This window comes from Pan troglodytes, chromosome 20, assembly GCF_028858775.2.
Source record: "Pan troglodytes isolate AG18354 chromosome 20, NHGRI_mPanTro3-v2.0_pri, whole genome shotgun sequence".
Classification (NCBI taxonomy): domain Eukaryota; kingdom Metazoa; phylum Chordata; class Mammalia; order Primates; family Hominidae; genus Pan; species Pan troglodytes.
Window position 1 is genome coordinate 4,202,958 of NC_072418.2, and position 25,079 is coordinate 4,228,036.

Below are 25,079 nucleotides of genomic sequence, written 5' to 3' on the forward strand. Positions count from 1 at the left end.
AAAAAAAAAAAAAAAAAAAAAGTGTGCTTGTTTGGCCCAGGAGAGGCAAGAGGTCTTCTTCACCTACGGTACTGATGAGAAAACTCAAACCTGAGGGCGGCCCACGCCGGAGTGCAGTAACAGGCAGAACTGGAACCTGGCCCCATCCCGGACTCAGGGGACGGGTGTCATATACCCCCTCTGCCTCATCCTTCCCACTCTGCTAACCTTCCAAAGATCCCCCGGGTTCCGAGTTTTCCCTGGCCGCTTGACGGGATTCGAACCTGTAAACTCAGCGCTCGCCCAGCGCAGCGGCCCCGCCTCTCCTCCTCCCACGCCGCCCGGAGGTCATGTGAGCGCAGTGCCGGAGCGGGGCGGGGCGAGGCGGCGGCGCGCAGTGCCTACTAGCAATTGTAGTCCTTGCCCCACCTTTGCCTGGCGAAGATCCCGCCCCTGGAACTACGCTCCCGTCGTGCTCCGCGGCTCCAGGCGGAGACGAGGCGGGGTGAGGTGGGTTGGGCCGGGCCGGTTGCTAAGACTTGGCGAAGCGCTGCGCTCGCGCCCGGATCCCTCAGGTAAGCGCGCGGCCCCGAGGTCTCGGGTTCTCCAGGCTCAGACTTCCCCAGAGGGGGAGTAGGGGCTGACATGGGGGGTCTCGGCGGTGAGGGGCGCCGGCCGTTCGTGGGGAGAAAACGGGGGGCCCAGGCCAGCCTTGCGCGCGTCTCGGGCGGGCCGGTGGGCGACGCGGGGAGGCGGCGCGAATGCGCGTGCGCGCGGCGCTGGCCTGGGGGAAGCCTCAGGACCGCGCTCACCCGGGCCTAGCGCCCCCCCGGGCCTAGCGCCTTTCTGCGCGTGCGCGCCCTTATGGTCCGTGCGGGAGACCCCGTATCCTCCAGCTGCTTCCGGTGGTCTTTCCTCAGGTCATGTCCCGCAGTCCCCTGCCTCTGAACCGCGCTCTCGCGAGTTTCCGTAGCCTTCGCGTCCTTCCTCCCCAGCTCTGATTTGCCTTTATGTGGAGATTCCCCTAGGCCTTGGTACATCCCCAGAATTGACCATCGTTCCTCATCGTTACCTAGAGTATGAGTTTTTCAAGTTTTTGTATCACAGGCCCCCAGTTATCTCCCACACCCTACCCCGAGGGCCGAGGTTCCCCGCTGTCTTGCAGAGAAGGCCTCCTTGTTGGGTGTCCAGAAACAGAGGATCAACTCCGTGGAAACAAGGACGGCTGGGTGCAGTTCCTCACCCTATAACCCCAGCACTTTGGGAGGCCAAGGCGAGTGGATCACCTGAGGTCCGGAGTTCGAGACCAGCCTGTCTAACATGGTGAAACTCCATCTCTGCCAAAAATACAAAAATTAGCTGGGCGTGGTGTCACGCGCCTGTAAAACCAGCTACTGGGGAGGCCAAGGCAGGAGAATCGCTTGGACTTGGGAGGTGGAGTTTGCAGTGAGCCAAGATGGCACCATTGTACTCCAGCCTGAGCAACCTAGCAAGACTCACTCTCCAAAAAAAAGAAAAAAAGATTTTTTTTTAATAAGCCAGGCATGGTGACACATGTCTGTGGTCCCAGCTACTTGGGAGGCTGAGGCAGGAGGATTGCTTGAGCCCAGGAGGTTGAGGCTGCAGTGAACTGTGATGGCACTACTGCATTCCAGCCTGGGCAACAGAGCGAGACCCTGTCTCTAAATAAATAAATAAAATACATACATGTAGCGCCGGCCGTGGTGGCTCACGCCTGTAATCGTAGCACTTTGGGAGGCCAAGGCGGGTGGATCACGAGATCAGGAGATCAAGACCATCCTGGCTAACACGGTGAAACCCTGTCTCTACTAAAAATAAAAAAAAGCCAGGCATGGTGGTGGGCGCCTGTGGTCCCGGCCACTCCCAAAGGAGTCTGAGGCAGGAAAATGGTGTGAACTCAGGAGGCAGAGCTTGCAGTGAGCCAGGATCGTGCCACTGCACTCCAGCCTGGGCGACAGAGTGAGACTCTGTCTCAAAAAAAAAAAAAATTATATGTATATATATATATATGTATATATGTATATATACGTGTGTGTGTGTGTGTGTGTGTAAAGAAACAAGCCCCAGGCTGGGCGCGGTGGCTCACGCCTGTAATCCCAGCACTTTGGGAGGCCTAGGCAGGTATATCACAAGGTCAGGAGTTCGAGACCAGCCTGACCAATATGGTGAAATCCCACCTCTACTAAAAATATAAAAAATTAGCCAGGCATAGTGGTGCACATCTGTTGTCCCAGCTGCTTGGGAGGCTGAGGTAGGAGAATTGCTTGAACCAGGGAGGCAGAGGTTGCAGTGAGCCAGGATCGCGCCACTGCCCTCCAGCCTGGGGGACAGAGTGAGACTGTCCCAAAAAAAAAAAAAAAAACCCCACGCAGACTATTGGTGTGCCCTGGAACTGAGCATTAGCTGTTCCCTCTCCGTGTTCTCTCCCCTACTTCCCCAGCCTTCCAGGCTGGGCTGTGGGTCACTGCCTCCGAGGAGCCCTCCTGGATTCTGCTGAAGATGGTCAGGCCCCTCCATCCCCCCATTTTCTCTTAGGTACCTGACAGCCCTGCCTTAAAAAAAAAAAAAAAAAAAAAAGGTAGAGCAGGAATTCCCATTTCACAGGGGTGGAAGCCAAGGCTTGGAGGAGTCAGGACTTGTACCTGAGTTCTCGCAGTCAGGAATTGACCGCGCTGGGCTGAACGCCTCTAGGGCAGGTTGGGGACTAGGTGTGTTTTCTGGGCGGACACACCCAGGTCTCGGCGCGGACCTTGGCCTCCTCATCTGTGGGCTTAGGTAAAGGCCTCCCAGCCTCCAGTTCACCAGGGTTGTCACCACGCAGGGTCTGACTCACTTGCCTGGAGCTATGCCGGTTCCCAGCCCAGGCTGGCGGCTGTGTTCTGCTGGGACCTGGGACCTGGGCTGCCTGCCCTCCTGAGGGGTCCCAGTGGTCGGTCGCCTGCCTTCTGGGTGGGTGTGGTAGAGGGAGGGTCAGGTGGCCCCCTGCTGTTGGGGGGCAGTCGCTGTGGGAGTGAGTCGTCCCCCCTGGGCCATAGCAGGTGGGTAGGGGGTGCTCTGGCAGTTGAGGCCGCCCTGGCCTGGGACAGTCAATCAGCCTGAACACTGCCTGTTCCGGGATTTTGACCTGCCCTCCAAGGGCGCGGCGGGCCCAGCCTGCAGTGTCCCGGCAGCTGCCTCCTCTCTGGGTCGTTTGTTTTTCATCAGACAGAGGTTGTACTCTTGGAGGGACAAGCGAGGCTGTGTTTGTCTTTTACCCTGGAGACAGTGGAGTGTTTGTGGCCTAGCCGGGCTGCGCGGGCCTCTCGGTCCTGGTCGCGCGTGGTGTGCGTTTTGGGAGGGACCAGCGAGTCAGCTGCTACGGACCCCACCTGGCACGGGGCCTCGGGCAGCGGCAGCACCTGGCGCTGCCTCCTCGCTTCCTGCTCCCGGCTCCCACTGCATCTCCGGTTCTGTGCTTTGTTGAACGCGTGAGCTTAGGGCAGCGCTGGGGCCGCTTCAGCGTGACCTCCAAGGCCACTGGCCTGGAGTTCCACTGGCTGCTGGTCCCCCATCTGTGGGGCGCCCCGGCGGCTGAGGCGTGGACCGGGCAGTGCATGTCGAGGAATAGCACCCACAGCTGCGCGGCTGCGAAATGATCCAGAGACACATCCCTGTCTGCGGGAGGAGCCGTCCGTACCAGCGGGGATGTGTAGTCCAGGCGGGCAGTTCAGGATCACCTGGCTGGAGTCATTTTAAGATCATCTGCGGCTTAGCCCTAGCACCATCTGAGGCAGTACTGTCTGCTAGAAATAACTGTGAGCACACAGGTAGTAAGGTTTTTAGGATTTTATTATTATTTATTTATTTGAAAAAAGGAACAGGGTCTCTCCATCTTGCCCAGGTTGGTCTCAAACTCCTGTGCTTAAGTGATCCTCTCTCCTTGGTCTCCTGAGTAGCTGGGACTACATGTGCACACCACCGTGCCCAACTAATTTATACTTTTAAGAAATGTGGGCTGGGCACGGTGGCTCACACCTGTAATCCCAGCACTTTGGGAGGCTGGGGCAGGTGGATCACCTGAGGTCAGGAGTTCCAAGACCAGCTTGGCCAACATGGTGGAACCCCGTCTCTACTGAAAATAAAAAAATTAGCCGGGCGTGGTGGCATGTGCCTGTATTCCCAGCTACCAGGGGGGCTGAGGCAGGAGAATCGCTTGAACCTGGGAAGTGGAGGTTGCAGTGAGCTGAGATCATGCCACTGCACTCCACCCTGGGCAACAGAGTGAGACTCTGTCTGAAAAAAAAAAAATGTGGGCTGGGCGTGGTGGCTTACGCCTGTAATCCAACCTCAGGCCTGCGGTGCGAGTCTGTGGGGGCAGATGCAGGTGCGGGAAGGCTGGCCAGCTGAGACTGTGGTTTGGGGTTGTTCAGGTGGGGTGGATGCCAAAGATGTGGGAGCCAGAAGCGCTGTCCCCCAGGGCCCTGTGAGCAGTCCCTGCAGGCTGGCTGTCCCCACGCCTGCCTCTCTGCTGTGCTGTCTGCCTGCCTAGGGCAGGCTCCCTTCTAATGGGTGGATCCTGAGAGCCGGGGGCCCCACCAGCCCTTCCTCTCCAGTGGAGTGGCCCTACTGCCTCATGTCCACCTGTGCCAGCAGCAGGGATGGTAATGGCCCTACTATCTCCTGTCCTCACCTGTGCCAGCAGCAGGGATGGTAACGGCTCTACTGCCTCCTGTCCTCACCTGTGCCAGTGGCTGGGATGTCTTCACCTGTGCCAGCAGCAGGGATGTCTTCACCTGTGCCAGCGGCAGGGATGGTAACAGTGCTGGTGATGTCAGGCCGGGAGGTTCTCACCCGAGAGCCGCCTTGGCACACTGCCCGGCAGTCAGGGATGTTAGCAGGAGTCCCGGGGGTGATCCCAGCTCTTCCCACAGCCCCACTCCAGCCAGGGCCTCCTCTGTGACTGAGTAAGCAGGGACACCCCAGTGGCTGCCTGCTTAAGATCATAAGCCCGGTGGGCCAGGGCCCACCACGGCTGCAGGAATGTGGTCAAGGGATGGGAAGTCGGGCCCACCAGGGGAGGGGCTGCGCTCCAGGGCTTATGTTTCGTGGCCTGTCTTCTGAGGTCTTTCTTTTCCTAGCCCTTGGCCAACTAGGGGGCGAGTGTTTACAGAAACCACTGGAGGTGGGTGTTCCGTGTCAGTGCCAGGCTGTGTGCTGTTCTGGGAGGTGGCCCCGTGTCCCCCACACTTGGCATGCTTGCTTTCTGTCACTGCATAGCAGACTCCGTGCATCTGTGGGCTTAATACAACACCCGCCAGCTCCCGGTTCTGTGGGTCGGGGCCTGAATGTGACATGGCTGGCTCCTCTGCGCCGGGTCTCACCGGGCTGGAACCCAGGTGTCAGCCAGGGCTGTGTTGTCATCTGGAGGCTCAACGGGGGTGGCATCTGCTTGCAACTCACGCAGGTGTTGGCGGAATTCAGCACCTTGCGGCCAGGGGACCAAGGGTCCTGCTCAGTTCCTGGCCACATGGCCCTTCTGTCTGGAAGCCAGGCGCCGCCTGTCCCCGGCTTCTGCTTCCAGGCTCTGGCTTCTGGAGATGCAGAGATCACATCAGTGGTTGCCTGGGTTGCTGTGTGTGTTGTGGGGTGGTGAGACAAGTTTTCTCTTTGGGGTGATGGAATGTTCTGGAATTTTATAGTGGTGATGGTTGCACAACTCCAAGCGTAATAAGAGCCACTGAATAGGACACTTGATAGTTTTTGGTTTTTGAGGTTTTTTTTTTTTTTTTTTTTTTGAGACGGAGTCTCGCTCTGTCACCAGGCTGGAGTGCAGTGGCACGATCTCGGCTCACTGCAACCTCTGCCTCCCAGGTTCAAGCAATTCTCCTGCCTCAGCCTCCCGAGTAGCTGGGATTACAGGTGCGTGCCCCCACGCCCAGCTAATTTTTGTATTTTTAGTAGAGACGGGGTTTCACCATGTTTGTCAGGCTGGTCTCGATCTCGTGGCCTCATGATCTGCCCGCCTCAGCCTCCCAAAGTGCTGGGATTACAGGCTTAAGCCACCACGCCTGGCTTTTTTGTTGTTTTTTGACAGTCTCGCGCTGTTAACCAGGCTGGAGTGCAGCGGCGCGATCTTGGTTCAATGTAACCTGCGCCTCCCAGGTTCAACCTCCTGGGTTCTCCTGCAAGCCTCAGCCTCCCTAGTAGCTGGGACTACAGGTGCGTGCCACCAGACCTGGCCAATTGTTTGTATTTTTAGTAGAGACGGGGTTTCACCATGTTAGCCAGGATGGTCTTGATCTCCTGACCTTGTGATCCGCCTGCCTCGGCCTCCCAAAGTGCTAGGATTACAGGCGTGAGCCACCGTGCCCGGGTTTTCTTTTTTTTTTTGAGATGGCATCTTGCTCTGTCAGCCAGGCTGGAGTACAGTGGCACGATTGTAGCTCACTGCAGCCTTGAATTTCCGGCCTCAAGTGATCCTCCTGTTTCAGCTTCTCGAGTAGCTGAAACCACCGGTGTGTGCCACCACGCCCAGCTAATTTTTTGATATTTAGTAGAAATGGGGTGTTGTTATGTTGCCTAGGCTGGTCTTAAAGTCCTGGGCTCAAGTGATCCCCCCACCTCGGCCTCCCATAGTGCTGGGATTACAGGCGTGAGCCGCTGGTACCTAGCCATGAATTGTGCTTTTGAAAATGACCTGTCTTGGCTGGGCGCAGTGACTCACACCTGTAATCCCACCACCAGGCTGAAGCGGGTGGATCACGTGAGGTTAGGAGTTCGAGACCAGCCTGAACAACGTGGTGAAATCCCATCTCTACTGAAAATACACAAAAATTAGTCGGGCGTGGTGGCGCATGCCTGTAATCCCAGTTACTCTGGAGGCTGAGGCATGAGAATAGCTTGAACCCGGGAGGCAGAGGCTGCAGTGAGCTGAGATCGTGCCACTGTACTCCAGCTTGGGCGACAGTGAGACTCCGTCTCAAAAATAAAAAAAATAAAAAAAAAAAAAAGAAAATGATCTGTCTTCTGGTAGGTGAATTATATCTTCGTTTTTAAAAACCAATGGCTGTTTAAACTCTGTGCAAACCAGAGGTTAGCAGGACATGAGGGAGTGTGTAGCTCTGATGCGGTGACCTGGGCCGGAGCCCTCGGACTAGCCTCAGCTTTGGTGGCAGCACGGCCTCCCGGGACGGATTCCCCGGCTCTCCCCCAGCCGCCCGCAGCCGCCGGATGATCCTCTGCTCCCGTCTCTGTCTCCCACAGTCGGCCTCGCTGAGGATGGAGCCCGCCCCGGGCCTCGTGGAGCAGCCCAAGTGCTTGGAGGCCGGGAGCCCGGAGCCTGAGCCGGCGCCGTGGCAGGCCCTCCCTGTCCTGTCCGAGAAGCAGTCAGGGGACGTGGAGCTGGTGCTGGCCTACGCCGCGCCCGTCCTGGACAAGCGCCAGACCTCACGCCTCCTGAAGGAGGTGTCGGCCCTGCACCCGCTCCCCGCCCAGCCTCACCTCAAGCGGGTGCGGCCCAGCCGCGATGCCGGCAGCCCCCACGCCCTGGAGATGCTGCTTTGCCTGGCTGGGCCGGCCTCGGGCCCGCGCTCGCTGGCTGAGCTCCTGCCACGGCCGGCTGTGGACCCCCGCGGCCTGGGGCAACCCTTCCTGGTGCCCGTGCCCGCCCGGCCGCCTCTGACCAGGGGCCAGTTCGAGGAGGCCCGGGCCCACTGGCCCACGTCCTTCCACGAGGACAAGCAGATGACCAGCGCCCTGGCTGGGCGGCTCTTCTCCACGCAGGAGCGCGCCGCCATGCAGAGCCACATGGAGCGGGCGGTGTGGGCGGCCCGGCGGGCAGCAGCGCGGGGCTTGCGGGCCGTGGGGGCCGTGGTAGTGGACCCGGCCTCGGACCGCGTGCTGGCCACCGGCCACGACTGCAGCTGCGCGGACAACCCCCTCCTGCACGCCGTCATGGTGTGCGTGGACCTCGTGGCGCGCGGCCAGGGCCGCGGCACCTACGACTTAAGACCCTTCCCCGCCTGCTCCTTCGCCCCGGCCGCTGCCCCCCAGGCCGTCCGCGCAGGCGCCGTGCGTAAACTGGACGCAGACGAGGACGGCCTCCCCTACCTGTGCACCGGCTACGACCTGTACGTGACCCGCGAGCCCTGCGCCATGTGCGCCATGGCCCTGGTGCACGCACGCATCCTGCGCGTCTTCTACGGTGCGCCCTCGCCCGACGGCGCCCTGGGCACCCGCTTCCGCATCCACGCACGGCCCGACCTCAACCACCGCTTCCAGGTGTTCCGCGGGGTGCTGGAGGAGCAGTGCCGCTGGCTGGACCCCGACACGTAGGCCCCGCCCTCCTGCCTCCGGACCCTTCCCGCTCCCGGCCGTGGGGCGCCCCTCCTGGACTTCCGGGCCTCGATTTCTTCCGCACAAGCCTGTCCGTGGATTTCAGGGACACATACCGCCTCCAGCGGGAACCACGGGTGCTGCCTTCCGTGCGGATCGAGCCTTCCTGGACTTGGTCATTGGGGCCACCCCGTGCCTGCGGTGCCCTTCTGCGGGTGCCCTTGCTGCCTTTCTGTCCCCTCTGTCTCGCGGGCCAGGAAACTGCTCTGATGGGAAAATAAACAGCCCAAAACCAAGTGGGTGTCTGTTAGGAGGTGTGTGCCTTTGTGGCCAAGGTCTCGAGTGGGGTGGGGTCTTTACAGGGCCTGGTGGCTCAACGGGAGGGGACCTGCTGAGCCACGTGTGGTCAGAGACCTGGGCTGATTCTGGGGTAGAGCAAGGCCCCCAGCTGCTGCCTCCTTGCCCGCTTCTGGAGTCCTGATGGTTCCGGGCGTGCCTGGCTCAAATGTGTGGACACTAGGCGTAGTCCACAGGCCACCGACCCTAAGGAAGGGCCCTGGGATTTAGTGTCCTTCACAAGTGGCAACAGGGGACCCCAAAGGGCTGATGCTAGTCGGTCACAGCACAGTGAGGACTAAAGCCGTTTTTGCAGAACTTGGAGCAGGACCTGTGGGTCCACCCGGCAAGCGTCCATTGCCTGACCATGTGGATGCAGCTTATCCCCCAGACACGCCTGCTGTGAGCCCCCAGCCCGTAGGGGAGGGGATCCGGCAGGTGGGGGCTCTGCGTGGGGAGCTCATGCAGTGGACAGAACACCACTGCTGGCCAGGAGCCCGCCAGGCCTGCAGTGGGGGAGTCCGTGCCTGGGGGTGGGACTGAGGTGGGCTGGAGGGTCCCTGATGGGGCCAGAGCCACAGCGTGGAGTGAGGAGGTGGGAGCCGCAGAGGCGTGCCCAGTTGAGTGGTAGAGGCAGCGTTTGGGCCTCCTTCATGCTCAGGTGCTCAGCTCCTTCCCCGGAGGGGCAGGAAGTCAGGGAGGAGGGAGTGAGAGGTGGGAGGCGGCAGGCGGGCAGAGGGGAAGATGTCCTGTCCCAAGAGCCAGGGGTGCCCCACCCCACGGTGACATGTCCCTGAACGGGGTGTGAGTGGAGGGCTCAGTTCCTGGGAACCGCCTCACCTGGACTGTGGGTGGGAGGCAGCTCCTGGCCCCGTGCCCGCCCCCTCGGGCCTGTTCCCCTGCCAGGATCTGGGATGGTTCAGACCCCACTGGTCTGTGATGCCCAGTGGGCAGCAGGCATGCCCCTGCTGGGCTGGCCCATCTCCCAATGGCAGGTCCGCCCCCAGGATCACGGAAGCAGCTAGATCCACTCAGTCGTGGGTGGATGGCAGGCCGGGTGGGGCTGCTCTGGTGCGTGAGCTCATGGGGTTCCCTTTCAGAACGGCCAGGGTGCCATGCGGATGCGATGGGGTCTTAGGCCCTGCAGCGTTCACCTTGTGGCGCCCACCCCTTGTGGGCTGAAGCCGGGATTTGGGGGACGCAGGGGCCTAGGACAGCGGGGAAGGGGCATCTTGGCTGGGGCGGTGGGTGGGAGGGGCTGCGGCCAGCCCTGCCCGTTTTGCCAGCATGGGTGGTGTGCACTGGAGCCGAGGGGAGGGAGACCCGTGGGGTAACACATCGGGTCGAGTCAGGCCTGTGGCTCCCGCTCAGCCCAGTGCTGTGTCCAGAGCACAGGGCACGACGAAGGGCTTTTCAGCCACGGTGGGTGGGTGGTTAGCGCTCTGCCCAGGGCGGCTCAGGGTTCCCTGACTGTGGTTGTCTTCCTTCCAGGCGGCTGCAGGCTTCAGCCTGCGCTGGTCGGTGAAACAGAGATGTCAGGTGAGTCCTGCCTGCCTGGGAACCTCCAGCAGTGTGGGCGGGAGGGAGATGCCAGCAGTTCCCACAGGAGCCCTCGGTCCTGGCCGTTGGCACACAGTGTCCTCCTGGCCCACCTGGCCTCTGACTCCTCGGGTCCCGTAGCCCAGCACAGCTGGAGTCACGCCTCTGCTGGGGGCAAAGGACAGCAGAGCCGCCTGTGTATCCGCTCGGACGCCTCACTGACCCGAAGCACGGCCCAGCCGGGTGCCCCTGCCATCACAGCTGCTCTTTCCTTATAGCAGCGGGCGTGTTCTCACGCGCCCCGGGGTCCCTCACCCACTCATTTACTGGCAGCCTTCCCCAGTGGGGCGTAGGCCCCTGAGGACAGGGCCTCTTGCTGTCTGACTCACCATCTGGCCCTCGCAGGCGCCCAGGGACACTTCCTCAGGCAGTGCTGGCTGAGCAGAAGCTCCTGGGGAGCTCCCAGTGCCACGCTGAGTGCCCCAAAGGCTGTGTTCCCATCTTGATCCCTGGAACCTGTGAGTGGGACCTCATTTGGGAATATGGCCTTTGCAGACGTGATGGAGTTAAGATAAAGTACTGGAGCAGGGCGAGCTCTCATCCCAGTGCCTGCTGTGTTTATAAGAAGAGATGGAGGCCGGGCGCAGTGGCTCCCGCCTGTAATCCCAGCACTTTGGGAGGCCGAGGTGGGCAGATCATGAGGTCAGGAGTTTGAGACCAGCCTGGACAGCATAGTGAAACCCCATCCCTACTAAAAATATTAGCTGGGCGTGGTGGCACAGCACCTGTAGTCCCAGCTACTTGGGAGGCTGAGGCAGGAGAATCGCTTGAACCTGGGAGGCGGAGTTGTGGTGAGCCGAGATCACGCCACTGCACTCCAGCCTGGGTGACAGAGTGAGACTGGATCTCAAAAAAAAAAAAAAGACATGGAGATACAGGAGGAGTCGTCGTGGAGATGGAGGCAGAGGCCAGAGCTATGCGGCCATGAGCCAAGGGCACTGGGATCCCCCAGAAGCTGCTTGCGAGAGGCAGGAAGGCTCCTTCCCTGGAGCCTGCAGAGGGAGTGCGTTCCTGAGACACCTTGATCTCAGATTTCTGGCCTCCAGGACTGTTAGCAGATAAATATTTGTTGTGTTCTTTGTTTTGTTTTGAGACAGGGTCTGGGTCTCTCCCAGGCTGGAGTGCAGTGGTGTGATCATAGCTCACTGCAGCTTTAACCTCCTGGGTTCAAGCGATCCTCCCGCCTCAGCCTCCCGAGAAGCTGGGACCACAGGCACGCACCACCACGCTTGGCTAATTTTTGTATTTTCTGTAGAGTTGGGGTCTCACTAGGTTGCCCAGGCTGATCTGGAACTCCTGGGCTCCAGCAACCCTCCTGCCTCAGCCTCCAAAAGTGCTGAGATCACAGGTGGGAGCCCCCACACCTGGGCAGTTTCTGTTGTTTTAAGCCTCCCAGTCGGTGGTGGTTTCTCACAGCAGCCATGGGGAACGGAAGCGTCCCCAGGCCACAGCCACAGCCTCCCTGCAGTGTGCGGACTCGGCCTGCTGAGCCTGCATGTTGGCGTCCCCGCCTGCCGGAGGGAATGATGCTAAATGCAGCCTGCTGCAGCTGCACCCACACTAAACATGGAGGAGGGCTACGAAGAGTAGCATGGCCCTGCATGAAGGGTGACACGTAAATTTAAAAAACAATTTCGGCCGGGCGCGGTGGCTCACGCCTGTTATCCCAGCACTTTGGGAGGCAGAGGTGGACGGATTATTTGAGGTCAGGAGTTCAAAACCAGCCTGGCCAACATGGTGAAACCTCGTGTCTACTAAAAAGAAAAATCCAAAAATTAGCCGGGTGTGGTGGTGGGCGCCTGTAATCCCAGGTACTTGGGAGGCTGAGGCAGAAGAATCACTTGAGCTTGGGAAGCAGAGGCTGCAGTGAGCCGAGATCGCGCCACTGCCCTCTAGCCTGGGAGACAGCGCGAGACTCCGTCTCAAAAAAAAAGTCATAAACTTAGTTCCTTAAAACAGTGAAATCAGTTATCTGACAGTCCTGGAGACCAGAAACGCTAACATCAAGCTGTAGGCCAGTTCCCACCTTGCCCAGCGTCTAGAGGCGCCCACATCCCTCCACTCAGGGCCCCTTTTTCCCCCTTCACAGCCTCAGCACAGCCTCTTCCCGTTTCTCTCTGACTCCCACCCTCCCGTCTCCTCTCGTGAGGCTGCCATGAGGACCCTCTCCTGTCTCAGCGTCCTGCCCTCAATCCCAACTGCAGAGTCCCTTCTGCCATGAGAGGCAACTCAGCCGTGGGTCGAAGGGATGAGGTGGGGCCTCCTTCAAGAGACAAAGTCTGGTTCTGTCCGTGGGTTCTCTGTCCCTACAGAAAAGGAGAACAACTTCCCGCCACTGCCCAAGTTCATCCCTGTGAAGCCCTGCTTCTACCAGAACTTCTCCGACGAGATCCCAGTGGAGCACCAGGTCCTGGTGAAGAGGATCTACCGGCTGTGGATGTGTGAGTGCGCCTGGGGGCAGGAGGTGGGAAGCGGGAGGCAGGGCTCCCCGAGGGAGGGAGTGGCATTTAGGCAGGGGCAGCCCGTCGGGGGCCCACCATCTACTGAAGCCGTCCTGGGCCCGGTGGTCCCTGCGGTGACGAGGCCGGTGTCCAGGCCCCAGTGTCTTGGCTTGCACAGTTCATCCTCGACGTGGGGTCACCGGGCTGGGGAGGCGGACAGCGGGTGCCCCATTGCTGGGCCCATGCTTTCCCACGGCCACGCCCTCCCGTGCCTGCTCATCCATCCTCCCTCTCTCTTCGCAGTTTACTGCGCCACCCTCGGCGTCAACCTCATCGCCTGCCTGGCCTGGTGGATCGGCGGAGGCTCGGGGACCAACTTCGGCCTGGCCTTCGTGTGGCTGCTCCTGTTCACGCCTTGTGGCTACGTGTGCTGGTTCCGGCCTGTCTACAAGGCCTTCCGGTGAGCAGAGCTGCCGGGGGCCGCCTGCACCCAGAGGGAACCAGGGCCCACTCTGCACCCCAGTCCCAGCCCAGCTGTGAGGAGCTGTCCCTTTCTCTGCCCAGTGTGAAAGACAGTTCACATCTGGGGGTGGCAAACTGTGGCCCACAAGCCAGAGCCAACTACTGTCTGTTTTGTTTTGCTTTCTAGTAATTTTGGCTGGGTGCAGTGGCTCAGGCCTATAATCCCAGCACTTTGGGAGGCCGAGGCAGGCGGATCACCTGAGGTCAGGAGTTCAAGACCAGCCTGGCCAACATGGTGAAACGCTGTCTCTACTACAAGTACAAAAATTAGCCAGGCGTGGTTGCGGGCGCCTATAATCCCAGCTACTCAGGAGGCTGAGGCAGGAGAATCGCTTGAACCCGGGAGGCAGAGGTTGCAGTGAGCCGAGATCTCAACACTGCTCTCCAGCCTGGGCGACAGAGTGAGACTCCATCTCAAAAAAAAAAAAAAGGAATAAAATAGAGCCTCCGCTCTCACCATCTCTGACTGGCCCGTTTCTCTCTAGGCGCGTCTGGGAGAAGCCAGGGCTGTGGTAACCGTCGTGTTTTCTGTCCCTCCCCAGAGCCGACAGCTCCTTTAATTTCATGGCGTTTTTCTTCATCTTCGGAGCCCAGTTTGTCCTGACTGTCATCCAGGCGATTGGCTTCTCCGGCTGGGGCGCGTGGTAAGCCTCTCTCTGATGGGCGTGGTGGCTGTGACGCGGCTCAGCTGCCAGGTTGTGGGCCTGCTGGGAAGCCAGGCGGCCACCGGAGCGTGCTGGTCCTGGATTGTACGCGCTCTCCTAGGGAGGGGTCTGAGCTCGCCCTGGCAGCGCCCGCGTCCTCGCCAGCGCCCACGTCCTCGCCAGCACCCAGCCATGGTTCGGGATTGTAGGCACTCTCCTAGGGAGGGGTCCGAGCTCGCCCTGGCAGTGCCTGCGTCCTCGCCAGCGCCCTACCAGGCTTGTCTCCTGAGTGTTGATCACACCCCTGACCCGGGCGGGGTCTGGGAGCCAGTTCCTGGCTGCTGATGTTTCTGCACGGATCGCTGCAGGAGGAAGACCTGTACATCTGTAAAAACACACATACCTGGTGCTGTTACCACACCTGAGAAACTCACAGTCACTCTCTAAGGCTGCCAGGTGCCCACAAGTGTTTGTGTTGGTGTCTTAAATTTCTGCCTTTTTTCTTTTCTTTTTTTTTCTTTTTTTTTTTTTGAGACAGAGTCTTGCTCTGTCACGCAGGCTGGGGTGCAGTGGTGCAATCTCAGCTCACTGCAACCTCCACATCCTGGGTTCAAGCAATTCTCCTGCCTCAGCCTCCCGAGTAACTGGGACTACAGGCGCCCGCCACCACGCCTGGCTAATTTCTTTTGTATTTTAGTAGAGACGGGGTTTCACCGTGTTGCCCAGGCTGGTATCGAACTCCTGAGCTCAGGCAATCCGCCTTTCTCAGCCTCCCAAAGTGCTAGGATTACAGTTATGAGCCACTGTACCCGGCCCTTTTTTTAAACTATTATTATTATTATTTTTTGAGATGCAGTCGCTCTCTTGTCACTCAGGCTGGGGTGCAGTGACATGATCTTGGCTCACTGCAACCTTCACCTCCCAGGTTCAAGCGATTCTCCTGCCTCAGCCTCCCGAGTAGCTGGGACTACAGGTGTGTGCCCCCACGCCCAGCTAATTTTTGTATTTTTAGTAAGAGACGGGGTTTCACCATGTGTTGGTCAGGCTGGTCTGAAACTCCTAACCTCGTGATCCACCCGCCTCGGCCTCCCAAAGTGCTGGGATTACAGGCGTGAGCCACTGTGCCTGGCCAAATTTGTGGCTTTTAAAATAGTCTTTTTATTTTGGAATAATTTGTAATTCTCAGTTGCAGAGAGTGACTGTTCTCGCCCACGTCCCCGACGTGTCTCCCTTGTCCTTGGCACAGCGGGAGCTCCCCACGGGTGATGCTGCTCACGGAGCCGTGGGTGCCTTTCGTTTCCTGGGCTCCCGTTAGCAAGCTCCTGTTCCGGGGTTCCTGCCCCACAAGACTGCGGTGCTCTCACGCCAGTGCACAAATCAGAATCCAGATAAGGTCCCGGGTTTCCTGGGATGGTGACTCCTCTCCCTTCAGGGCCCCTCGATCTGCAGGCCTCTCCCCTCCTGCACCTGCGCCCGGCGCCAGGCCCTCCAGGGTGGCCGGGATCTGTGGTTTGTGCACCCCTTGGATGTGCCGCTGAAGCTGGTCTGTCACCCGCCACCCCAAGAGCCTGAGTGACATTTTCCCAGGGATCTGAGTTAGAGTCATAGCGAGCGTGTCCCTGGGGCTCCCAGCTCTGCCAGCCTTTGGGGTGCTTCCCCCTCCTGCAGAGGCTGTGGCTGCAGGTCAAGGCACTGCTCGTCATCCTCCGAGTCCTCCTGAGCTCCCAGCTGCCGGCTCGGCTCCTACTGGCCCTTCCCTGGGCTCCAGTGCCTCCTGCGAGCCGCCTCCCCGGTGCCTCCCCAGCTCTCCCAGGCTGAGCTGGGTGGACAGGCCTGTGCCCATGTTGGGTGGTCCTGAGATCCCGGCATGAGGTGAGTGCCCACATGTGACCCTCAGAGACCTCCCTGCCCCCTCGGCCCTCGTGCACGTGTGGCAGCAGCGACTTGGCTCTCCTCATCGGAGCCTGGGTCATCTCCCGCAGGTCACGGGAGAAGCTGAGCATGCGGTCCCTGCCCGAGGTGGACAGAAGGTGAACGCTCTTGAGAAAGAAACCCAGCGGGTCTTACAGGAGAGCCCGGCCCCCTCGTAATGAGAGAAATCAAACCACAGCGCACGGCGACTTCATGTCCACTGTTGGCTTAGTGAGGCCCCACGCTCAGTGCGCTGCTGTGGGGCGAGAGGGGACAGCCCCGCTCTCCCTGTCCTGGGCGGCTTCACCAGCGCCACCTCCCCACACGCTCTGTGCACTGCTGTGGGGCGAGAGGGGACAGCCCCGCTCTCCCTGCCCCAGGCAGCTTCACCAGCGTCACCTCCCCAGGGGTGACGCATGCCCAAGGCCATGAGCCACGGCAGCATCTGTGGTTGCAGAGGACTGGAAACTCCAGAGAAATGACCCCCAGCGGGGCCTAGCTGTGTAGACAGTGAGGGTGGCCACGTGCCGGCAGCCAGGCACTGAGGACACGGTGCAGCAGGGGGCCCTGGTGGGCCCCACCAGGAATTGGACATCAGCGGGCGCCGCAGCCTCTGAGTGGAGCATGCAGCCCACTGACAGTGTGCCGGGCGCCTCCCTAGACCTGACACTTGCAGGCGGGGGCGTGTGATGCCGGCCAGTGGGAAGCTGCGGGGGCGGCGGCTAAGGAGTCCTCAAATGCCTTTGCCGCTTTTCATAAATCTAAAATTACATCCAAAGAGAGGTTTACTTTTTTAAAAAATAAAAGAGGCCAGGCGTGGTGGCTGACGCCTGTAATCCCAGCGCTTTGGGAGGCCAAAGCAGGAGAATCACTGCTTGAGGCCAGGAGTTCAGACCGGCCTGGGCAACATAGGGAGAAACCATCTCTCCAGAAAAAAAAAAAAAGAGGAAGGAATGACCCAAAGACCATGCATCCTGTGATGCTGTGGAGGCTCCAAGCAGGCGAACACAGGACAGGCCAGCATCTTGCAGGGACGCGGCGGGGGGTACCGTGTGTGCGTGCGTGTCACGCCCCGTGCATGTGTGTGCATAAGCTCCCCGGACACATCCGGGGGTGTGGGTCCTGCGGGCTGCCTGTGCGCCAGGGAGGGGAGTCAGCAGGAGAGAGACTGTACGTCGTGCCTGCCTTTAAGTTCCCTGAATTTTAAACCCTGTGGTTTTATCACCTGTTAAGACAAAAATCTCAAAATGACTGTGTTTTCTGCCTCCTGGGTCTCAAAGGCAGGTGCAATGCCCAGAGGCTGGTCCTGCACAGAGGGACCCAGGGCGTGCTGGCCTTCCCAGTGTCCCACTGGTGGCTGATCTAAGCAGTGCTTTCCCTCGTTTTTTTATTTTGAGACAGAGTCTTGCTCTGTCCCCCAGGCTGGAGAGCAACGGCACGATCTCGGCTCACTGCAGCCTCCCGCTTCAGCCTCCCAGATAGCTGGGATTACAGGCGTGCGCCCTCATGCCTGGCTAATTTTTGTATTTTTAGTAGAGACGGGGTTTCACCTTGTTGGTCAGGCTGGTCTCCAGTTCCTGGCCTCAAGTGATCCGCCCGCCTCGGCCTTCCAAAGTGCTGGGACGACAGGCGTAAGCCTCTGCGCCCGGCCTCCCCATTGTTTCTAATGGTCCCTCAGTGCCCACCAGGTGATGGTGGCAGATTTTCCATCCGCATTGCTCCTGGACATGCGGATGTAGGTTTCAGCAGTTCCCATCATTAGACACAGTTGCCGTAGGCTGGGTTCTTAGTAGCAGGCTCAATGGGGCCTTTGAGTCTTTCCATGGCTGGTGCCCGCCGGACTCACTGAGGGAAACTAATGGGGAAGCACTGGTCTCCATTCCCTGCACGCACGGCCCGCTGCTGCGATGGTGAAGGGATAAGGTCGTATTCACGCGTCGAAGTTTGTGTCCACTGCACACGCGGCTCACTGCTGCGATGGTGGAGGGATAAGGTCGTATTCACGCGTCGAAGTTTGTGTCCACTGCACACGCGGCTCACTGCTGTAATGGTGGAGGGATAAGGTCGTATTCACACGTCGAAGTTTGTGTCCACTGCACATGCGGCTCACTGCTGCGATGGTGGAGGGATAAGGTCGTATTCACGCGTTGAAGTTGGTGCCTCTCAGTATCGCTTTATGTGTTTGTTGGCCACTTGGTGGTCCTTGTATGAGCTGTCCACTCCTTGTTGATTGGCCAGAGCTCTTTACATGGGGAGGACCATGGGCCCTCATCTGGCAGGTGTGCAGGCACCCACGCACTCTCTTGTCCCTTGCAGCGGCTGGCTGTCGGCAATTGGATTCTTCCAGTACAGCCCGGGCGCTGCCGTGGTCATGCTGCTTCCAGCCATCATGTTCTCCGTGTCGGCTGCCATGATGGCCATCGCGATCATGAAGGTGAGTCCTCGGCTTTGTGACGTCGAGCCCTTACCCCTTCTCCATGAACCTTGTCACCCACCTGTCCCAGGTGGGTGAACGTCAAGGAGCCGGGCCCTCTCCCCGCGGTGTCACGCAGGCCGCACTTCATCCCCAGCAGTGAGCTGGGATGACAGCAGGAGGCACTGTCACCAGGGACACTCCCAGGGACCCAGCGCCCGGGTTCCTATGGGGCCAGTCCTGTGGCCCCCCGGGCCGGGAGTCCAGACTCCAGAGGGAAGCAGGGGTTGTGTGTAAACCGCAGTGTTTGCAGGAACAGCTGAGGCCCTGGAGCTGTCTTGTCAGTGAGGGTGGGGCCCCTTGCAGGTTCCCGGTCACAGTTTCCATCTGAAGATAGCGGAAGTGTTGAGCTGGGCTCATAACAGAAACGTTCAGTTACAGCAAAACGCTTTTTTTTTTTTTTTTTTTTTTGAGACAGAGTCTTGCTCTGTCACCCAGGCTGGAGTGTAGTGGCACGATCTCCGCTCACTGCAAGCTCCGCCTCTGGGATTCATGCCGTTCTCCTGCCTCAGCCTCCCGAGTAGCTGGGACTACAGGTGCCCGCTACCGCACCTGGCTAATTTTGTTTTTGTATTTTTGGTAGAGACAGGTTTTCACCGTGTTAGCCAGGATGGTCTCAATCTCCTGACCTCGTGATCCGCCTGCCTCGGCCTCCCAAAGTGCTGGGATTACAGGCGTGAGCCACCGCGCCCGGCCTATTTTCTATATTTTAGTAGAGACAGGGTTTCACCATGTTGTTTGGGCTGGTCTCGAACTCCAGAGCTCAGACAGTCTGTCTGCCTCAGCCTCCCAAAGTGCTGGGATTACAGGCGTGAGCCACCGCGCCCGGCCTATTTTCTATATTTTAGTAGAGACAGGGTTTCACCATGTTGTTTGGGCTGGTCTCGAACTCCAGAGCTCAGACAGTCTGTCTGCCTCAGCCTCCCAAAGTGCTGGGATTACAGGTGTGAGTCCCCGTGCCCAGCCGCCACGCTCATTTTCTGTTCTCTGCCTCCCTGTCCTCTGTCCTTGCAGGTGCACAGGATCTACCGAGGGGCCGGCGGAAGCTTCCAGAAGGCACAGACGGAGTGGAACACGGGCACTTGGCGGAACCCACCGTCGAGGGAGGCCCAGTACAACAACTTCTCAGGCAACAGCCTGCCCGAGTACCCCACTGTGCCCAGCTACCCGGGCAGTGGCCAGTGGCCTTAGAGGGATCCAGCCCTGCCCCCACCGCCCACCACCTCCTCCCCTTCATTCCTGCTGCTACCCCTGGTCCCGAGGGCTGGGAGTACCTGGGGCCCCATCCCCCAAGCTGGGATGGTGGAAGCCGGTGGTGGCCACAGACCGCCCCCCTCCTGCCAGGGCCACAGAACCCGTGTTCATCTCATCCGAGAGCGGAGTTCCTCACAAGCACTCCCCAGGAGCCCTTGGCCTCTGCCGTCCACAGGACGCCCTCTTGCTCCCGGAAACGTGTGGTCACCCGCCGTCCACTGCACGGCTGGTACGGCCTTGTCTTCAGGTCTCGAGGCCTGACTCCGGGGGACAGGTGGCAGCAGGTCGGCCGCCCTCCCATCCTCCCAGAGCTGCAGGCGCTGAGGTCAGAGCGGGTCTGATGGGGAGCTCCGTCTCACACCGGCCACCCGCCGTCACCATGGCAGATGCCCTTGGCCGGAACTAATAAGAGGCGTCGGGGCCAGCTTCCGGTCCCCTGCAGTGATAGAGGGCTTGGTGCCTAGCCGAGTCCTCGCTGTCCCTGCCATCCCCTGATCTGTGTGGCTCCAGCCTCGCCCCCTCCCCACGTGCACCATACCTGGGGAGTTCCTGGTCCAGGGTGTCCTGGGGCCACCCTCCCTGCCTCCAAAACAGGGATCCCTGGCAGGCTGTCTTTCCACGCCCCTGAGTTCAGAGTCGGGGACCCAGGCCAGGTCGGGAGCACAGCCGCTCCCCAAACCCAGCAGACCGGCAGAGAGCCGGTTTACCAGCAGCCGGAGCCCTGCAGGAGAGGCCTTTTTGTTTTGTTTTGTTTTGTTTTTTCTCTTTTGAGACAGAGTTTCACTCTGTCGCCCAGGCTGGAGTGCAGTGGTGTGATCTCGGCTCACTGCAACCTCTGCCTCCCGTGTTCAAGCAGTTCTCCTGCCTCAGCCTCCCAAATAGCTGGGATTACAGTTGCCTGCCACCGCGCCCAGCTAATTTTTATATTTTTAGTACAGATGGGGTTTCACCATGTTGGCCAGGCTGGTCTCGAACTCCTGACCTCAAGTGATCCACCCGCCTTGGCCTCCCAAAGTGCTGGGATAAGAGGTGTGAGCCACCACGCCCAGCCTGGAGTGGCCTTTTATGAGAGGGGACCCGTCAAATCTGTGCCTTATGGAGGGGTCCGGCAGCGGCCACAATTGTCTTGTCCCCTCACCCCCCAACTCCCCCTGGAACACCTCTCCCAGGCAAGACATTTCCACAGCACCATTCACAACGGTTGGGCCAAAAAGAAACTTTTCCTTCATCATTTCCTGCACTCGCTGACCACAACTTTGGACACCCCAGGCTGCCACCCCTCACCACCCGTTCACCCCCAGGATGCTGTTGCTGTAGGACGCCTGCTGCCCTGGAGCCCTCCCCGGGATGTGGGCCAGTCCCCTCGCTGGTGCGGAATGCCGCTGGGTGCCCGGAGGCAGCCATGGTGTCTCGATGGACGGCAGCCAGGATGGAGCACCCATGGGTCTCACGGCCATGCTCCAGGGTCTTCAGGTCCTGCCCCCGGCCAATCTGCCAAGAGGCACCCCCTTCCCCAGCCTCTCGCCTGCACTGATGCAGACAAAATCTCACCTGGCAGGCCCATCCCCCCCACCCCTCCCCCACCGTGTGTGGCCCCTCGCCGCATCGTTGGGGTTTTGTTACGTGAAAATATCCTGGAAATACATGTTTCTGCACTTAGAGCCAGGGACCTGCCGCGTTTGTGCTGTGAGCATGTGTGGTTCCCCCAGGCCGTCTTCTCCCTTGGGAGACCCCTCAGCATATGGCCTCTGGCAGGATGCACCCCTGCAGCACCTCCTCCCACCCAGGCCCCGGGTGCCCTGTAGCCAGGTGTGCCCAGGGCTGACCCTGCCATCCTGGCCAACGTGGTGAAACCCGGCCTCTACTAAAAATACAAAAATTAGCCGGGCGCGGTGGCGGGCGCCTGTAGTTATAGCTACTCAGGAGGCTGAGGCAGGAGAATCGCTTGAACCTAGGAGGCGGAGGTTGCAGTGAACCCAGATCATGCCACTGTACTCCCCCCCGCCCCCGGCTCAAAAAAAAAGGAAACTTGCACAAATGGAAAGCCAGTGTCACTGGCCCTAAGTAAAAAGCAACCATCGGCCAGACGCAGTGGCTCATGCCTGTAATCCCAGCACGTTGGGAGGCCGAGGTGGGCGGATCGTCTGAGGTCAGGAGTTCAAGACCAGTCTGGCCAACATAGTGAAACTCTGTCTCTACTGAAAACACAAAAAATTAGCCGGACGTGGTGGCACACGCCTGTAATCCCAGCTACTCGGGAGGCTGAGGCAGGAGAATCGCTTGAACCTGAGAGGCGGAGGTTGCACTAAGCCGAGATTGCACCATTGCACTCCAGCCTGGGTGACAGTGTGAGACTCTGGAGAAAAAAAAAGGGGGGTTGTGGGGTGTGGTGGCTCACACCTGTAATACCAGCACTTTGGGAGGCCGAGGCAGGCAGATCACCCAAGGTCAGGAGTTCAAGACCAGCCTGGCCCACATGGTGAAACCCTGTCTCTACTAGAAATACAAAAATTAGCCAGGTGTGGTGGCAGGTGCCTGTAATCCCAGCTACTTGGGAGGCTGAGGCAGAAGAATCAGTTGAATCTGGGAGGCAGAGGTTGCTGTGAGCCAAGATAACGCCACTGCACTGCCACCTGGGTGACAGAGCAAGATTCTGTCTCAAAAAACAAACCCAGCCGGGCGCGGTGGCTCACACCTGTAATCCCAGCACTTTGGGAGGCCGAGGCGGGTGGATCACAAGGTGAGGAGATCGAGACCATCCTGGCTAACACGGTGAAACCCCATCTCCACTAAAAATACAAAAAATTATCGGGGCATGCTGGCGGGCGCCTGTAGTCCCAGCTACTCAGGAGGCTGAGGCAGGAGAATGGCATCAACCTGGGAGGCGGAGCTTGCAGTGAGCGGAGATCGCGCCATTGCACTCCAGTGTGGGCGACGGAGCGAGACTCCGTCTCAAAAAAAAAAAAAAAAAAAAAACGAATAAACTTACTACATGTTAATATTTTTTTTCAAATACTTTTTTTTTTTTTTTGAGACCGAGTCTCACTCCGTCGCCCACACTGGAGTGCAATGGCGCGATCTCCGCTCACTGCAAGCTCCGCCTCCCAGGTTGATGCCATTCTCCTGCCTCAGTCTCCTGAGTAGCTGAGACTACAGGCGCCTGCCACCACGCCTGGCTAATTTTTTGTATTTTTAGTAGAGACAGGGTTTCACTGTGTTAGCCAGGATGGTCTCGATCTCCTGACCTCGTGACCCACCCGCCTTGGCCTCCCAAAGTGCTGGGATTACAGGTGTGAGCCATGGTGCCCAGCCTCAAATACATTTTTTAAACAGGAGGATGGGTGGCATACTTTTTTAAATGTGTGCAAAACTCTTGAACATCTGGCTTCATAGAGGACAAGAGGGATGGCTCATCAGCTCTGTCGCAAAAGGGTGTTTTAGCCACAGCAAAGATTGAGGGCAAATGGTCTATCTAGGATGTGAGCCCAGGAAGTACCGAAGGGGTGTGGGGATGGGGAGTGGCCCGTAGGGAGGCATGAACAGGGAGGTTACAGCTCCAGGCTGCTGGAGCTCAGTCCCTCTGAGGATCTGGCTCAGGTTGTCGTCAGGAGGTGAGGGAGCTGGGGTATTTATCCTCCAACTCCCCTGCAAATGGTATGGGGGCTGGGGAGGCTTAGCTCCGCCCTCAGGTGGAGAGTCATGGATGCTGGTCTGTGTGTGTTGTGCTTGTGTTGTGTGTGTGTTGTATGTGTGTGTGTTGTATGTGTGTGTGTACGTGCATCTGTGTGTCTATGAGTGTTTGTGCTTTATTACAGGTTGAATTAGGTCTTCCCCAATACCCATATGTTCACACCCTAAGCCCCAGGACCTCAGAATGTGACTTTGCTTGGAAATAAGGTCATTGAGGATGAAATTATATAGTTAAGATGACTTCATTCTGGAGTAGGGTGGGCACTGATCCAGTGTGACTGGTGTCCTTTACATAAAACAGGAAATTTGAGCTGGGCCCAGTGGCTCTCACCTGTAATCCCAGCAATTTGGGAGGCAGAGGCAGGAGGATTGCTTGAGCCCAGGAGTTCAAGACCAGCCTTGGCAACATAGTGAGACCCTATCTCTACAAAAAAAAATTAAAATTAGCCAGGTATGGTGGCACGTGCCTGTAGTCCCAGCTACTCAGGAGGCCGAGGTGGGAGGATTGCTTGAGACCAAGAGTTTGAAACCAGTCTGGGCAACATAGCAAGATCCCATTTCCACAAAAAATACAAAAAGTATCAGGGCATGGTGGCACATGCGTGTAGTCCCAGCTGCTCAGGAGGCTGAGGTGGGAGGATTGCTTGAGTCCAGGAGATTGAGGCTGCAGTGAGCTGTTAACGGCGCCACTGCACTCCAGCCTGGGTGCCAGAGAGAGACCCTATCTCAAAAAAAAAAAAAAAAAAAAAAAGTCAGGTGCAGTGGCTCACGTCTGTAATCCCAGCACTTTGGCACACCGAGGCGGGTGGATTATCTGAGGTCAGGAGTTCAAGACCAGCCTGGCCAACATGGTGAAACTCCGTCTCTACTAAAAATACAAAAAATTATCCAGGCGTGGTGATGCACACCTGTAATCCCAGCTACTTGGGAGGCTGAGGTGGGAGAATCGCTTGAACCGGGAGGTGAAGGTTGCAGTGAGCCGAAATCACACCACTGCACTTCAGCCTGGGTGACAGAGCAAGACAAAAAAAAAAAAAAAAAAAGGGAAATTTGGGACACAGACACACACAGGACGAACACCATGGTGAAGCTTTCGCAAGCCAAGAACGCTGGTCACCGCCAAGAGAGGCCTGGGACAGAGTCCACTCGGGCTCAGAAGGATCCAGCGTCGCTCACACCTTCGTCTGGGACTCGCAGCCCCAGAACCGAGAGAGAATAAACAGGTGTTTGCGCCGCCCGGTCTGCGGTACCTGTCAAGGCAGCCCTAGCAAACCGATGCGTGTTTGCATGTGTGAATGCATGTGTGCGTTTACATGTTCAGGAGGGACAGGTGCTGCAGGGTACTGACGGGGACCGCAGCCTCTGCTGCGCGTCCTAAATATCACGCCCCTCTTTCTGCAAACTGTCGCCCCAGTCACTGCCCCGTCTTCCTTTCGGAGGTCGACCCCCGCCGCCCTCCGCTCGGCCGCCAGAGGGCGCCCTCGGACTCCAGTCGGACGGGCTCTGCCCTGGCTCCCGGGCTTCAGGTTCTAATAGAACCTCTCGCAGGGGTGGGTCACGCCTGTAATCCCAGCCCTTTGGGAGGCTGAGGCAGGAGAATCTGCCGGGAGGCAGAGGTTGCAGTGAGCTGAGAGCGCACCATTGCACTCCAGCCTGGGCGACAAGAGTGAAACTCCTTCTCAAAAAAAAAAAGAAAAAAGAAAGAAAAGAAAATAAAAAAAAAAAGGGGAGTGTCCGCCTCTGGACAAGGTGCAGCCGGCATGATGTGGCTCCTGAGTGGCCACGTCCCCTTCAGGGTCACAGGGGCGATCCAGGGAATGAGGAAAGGAAGACGGAACTGCAGGCATGGCAGGGGACCTGGCGGGCAGCTGGGAGCATCGTGTGCCCCCCCCCCCC

General features: G+C 58.8%; 2 protein-coding genes across 3 annotated transcripts; both read left to right on the forward strand.

Moving 5' to 3' along the window:
- Positions 1–441: 441 nt before the first annotated feature.
- ADAT3 (adenosine deaminase tRNA specific 3) lies at positions 442–8,609 on the forward strand. The gene is made up of 2 exons (XM_024351551.3): positions 442–554; positions 7,243–8,609. Exon 2 carries the CDS (start codon positions 7,258–7,260, stop codon positions 8,311–8,313), a length of 1,056 nt encoding a protein of 351 aa, XP_024207319.1. The 5' UTR covers positions 442–554; positions 7,243–7,257; the 3' UTR covers positions 8,314–8,609.
- SCAMP4 (secretory carrier membrane protein 4) lies at positions 479–21,154 on the forward strand. Of its 2 annotated transcripts, XM_016934613.2 has the most exons (7): positions 479–554; positions 10,141–10,188; positions 12,561–12,689; positions 12,993–13,149; positions 13,754–13,855; positions 18,083–18,200; positions 19,254–21,154. In XM_016934613.2, the coding sequence occupies exons 2-7, from the start codon at positions 10,182–10,184 to the stop codon at positions 19,428–19,430; spliced, it is 690 nt and encodes a 229-aa protein (XP_016790102.1). In that variant the 5' UTR covers positions 479–554; positions 10,141–10,181; the 3' UTR covers positions 19,431–21,154. The 2 variants fall into 2 exon arrangements, with proteins under 2 accessions (XP_016790102.1, XP_016790103.1); XM_016934614.2 differs by lacking the exon at positions 13,754–13,855.
- Positions 21,155–25,079: the final 3,925 nt, after the last annotated feature.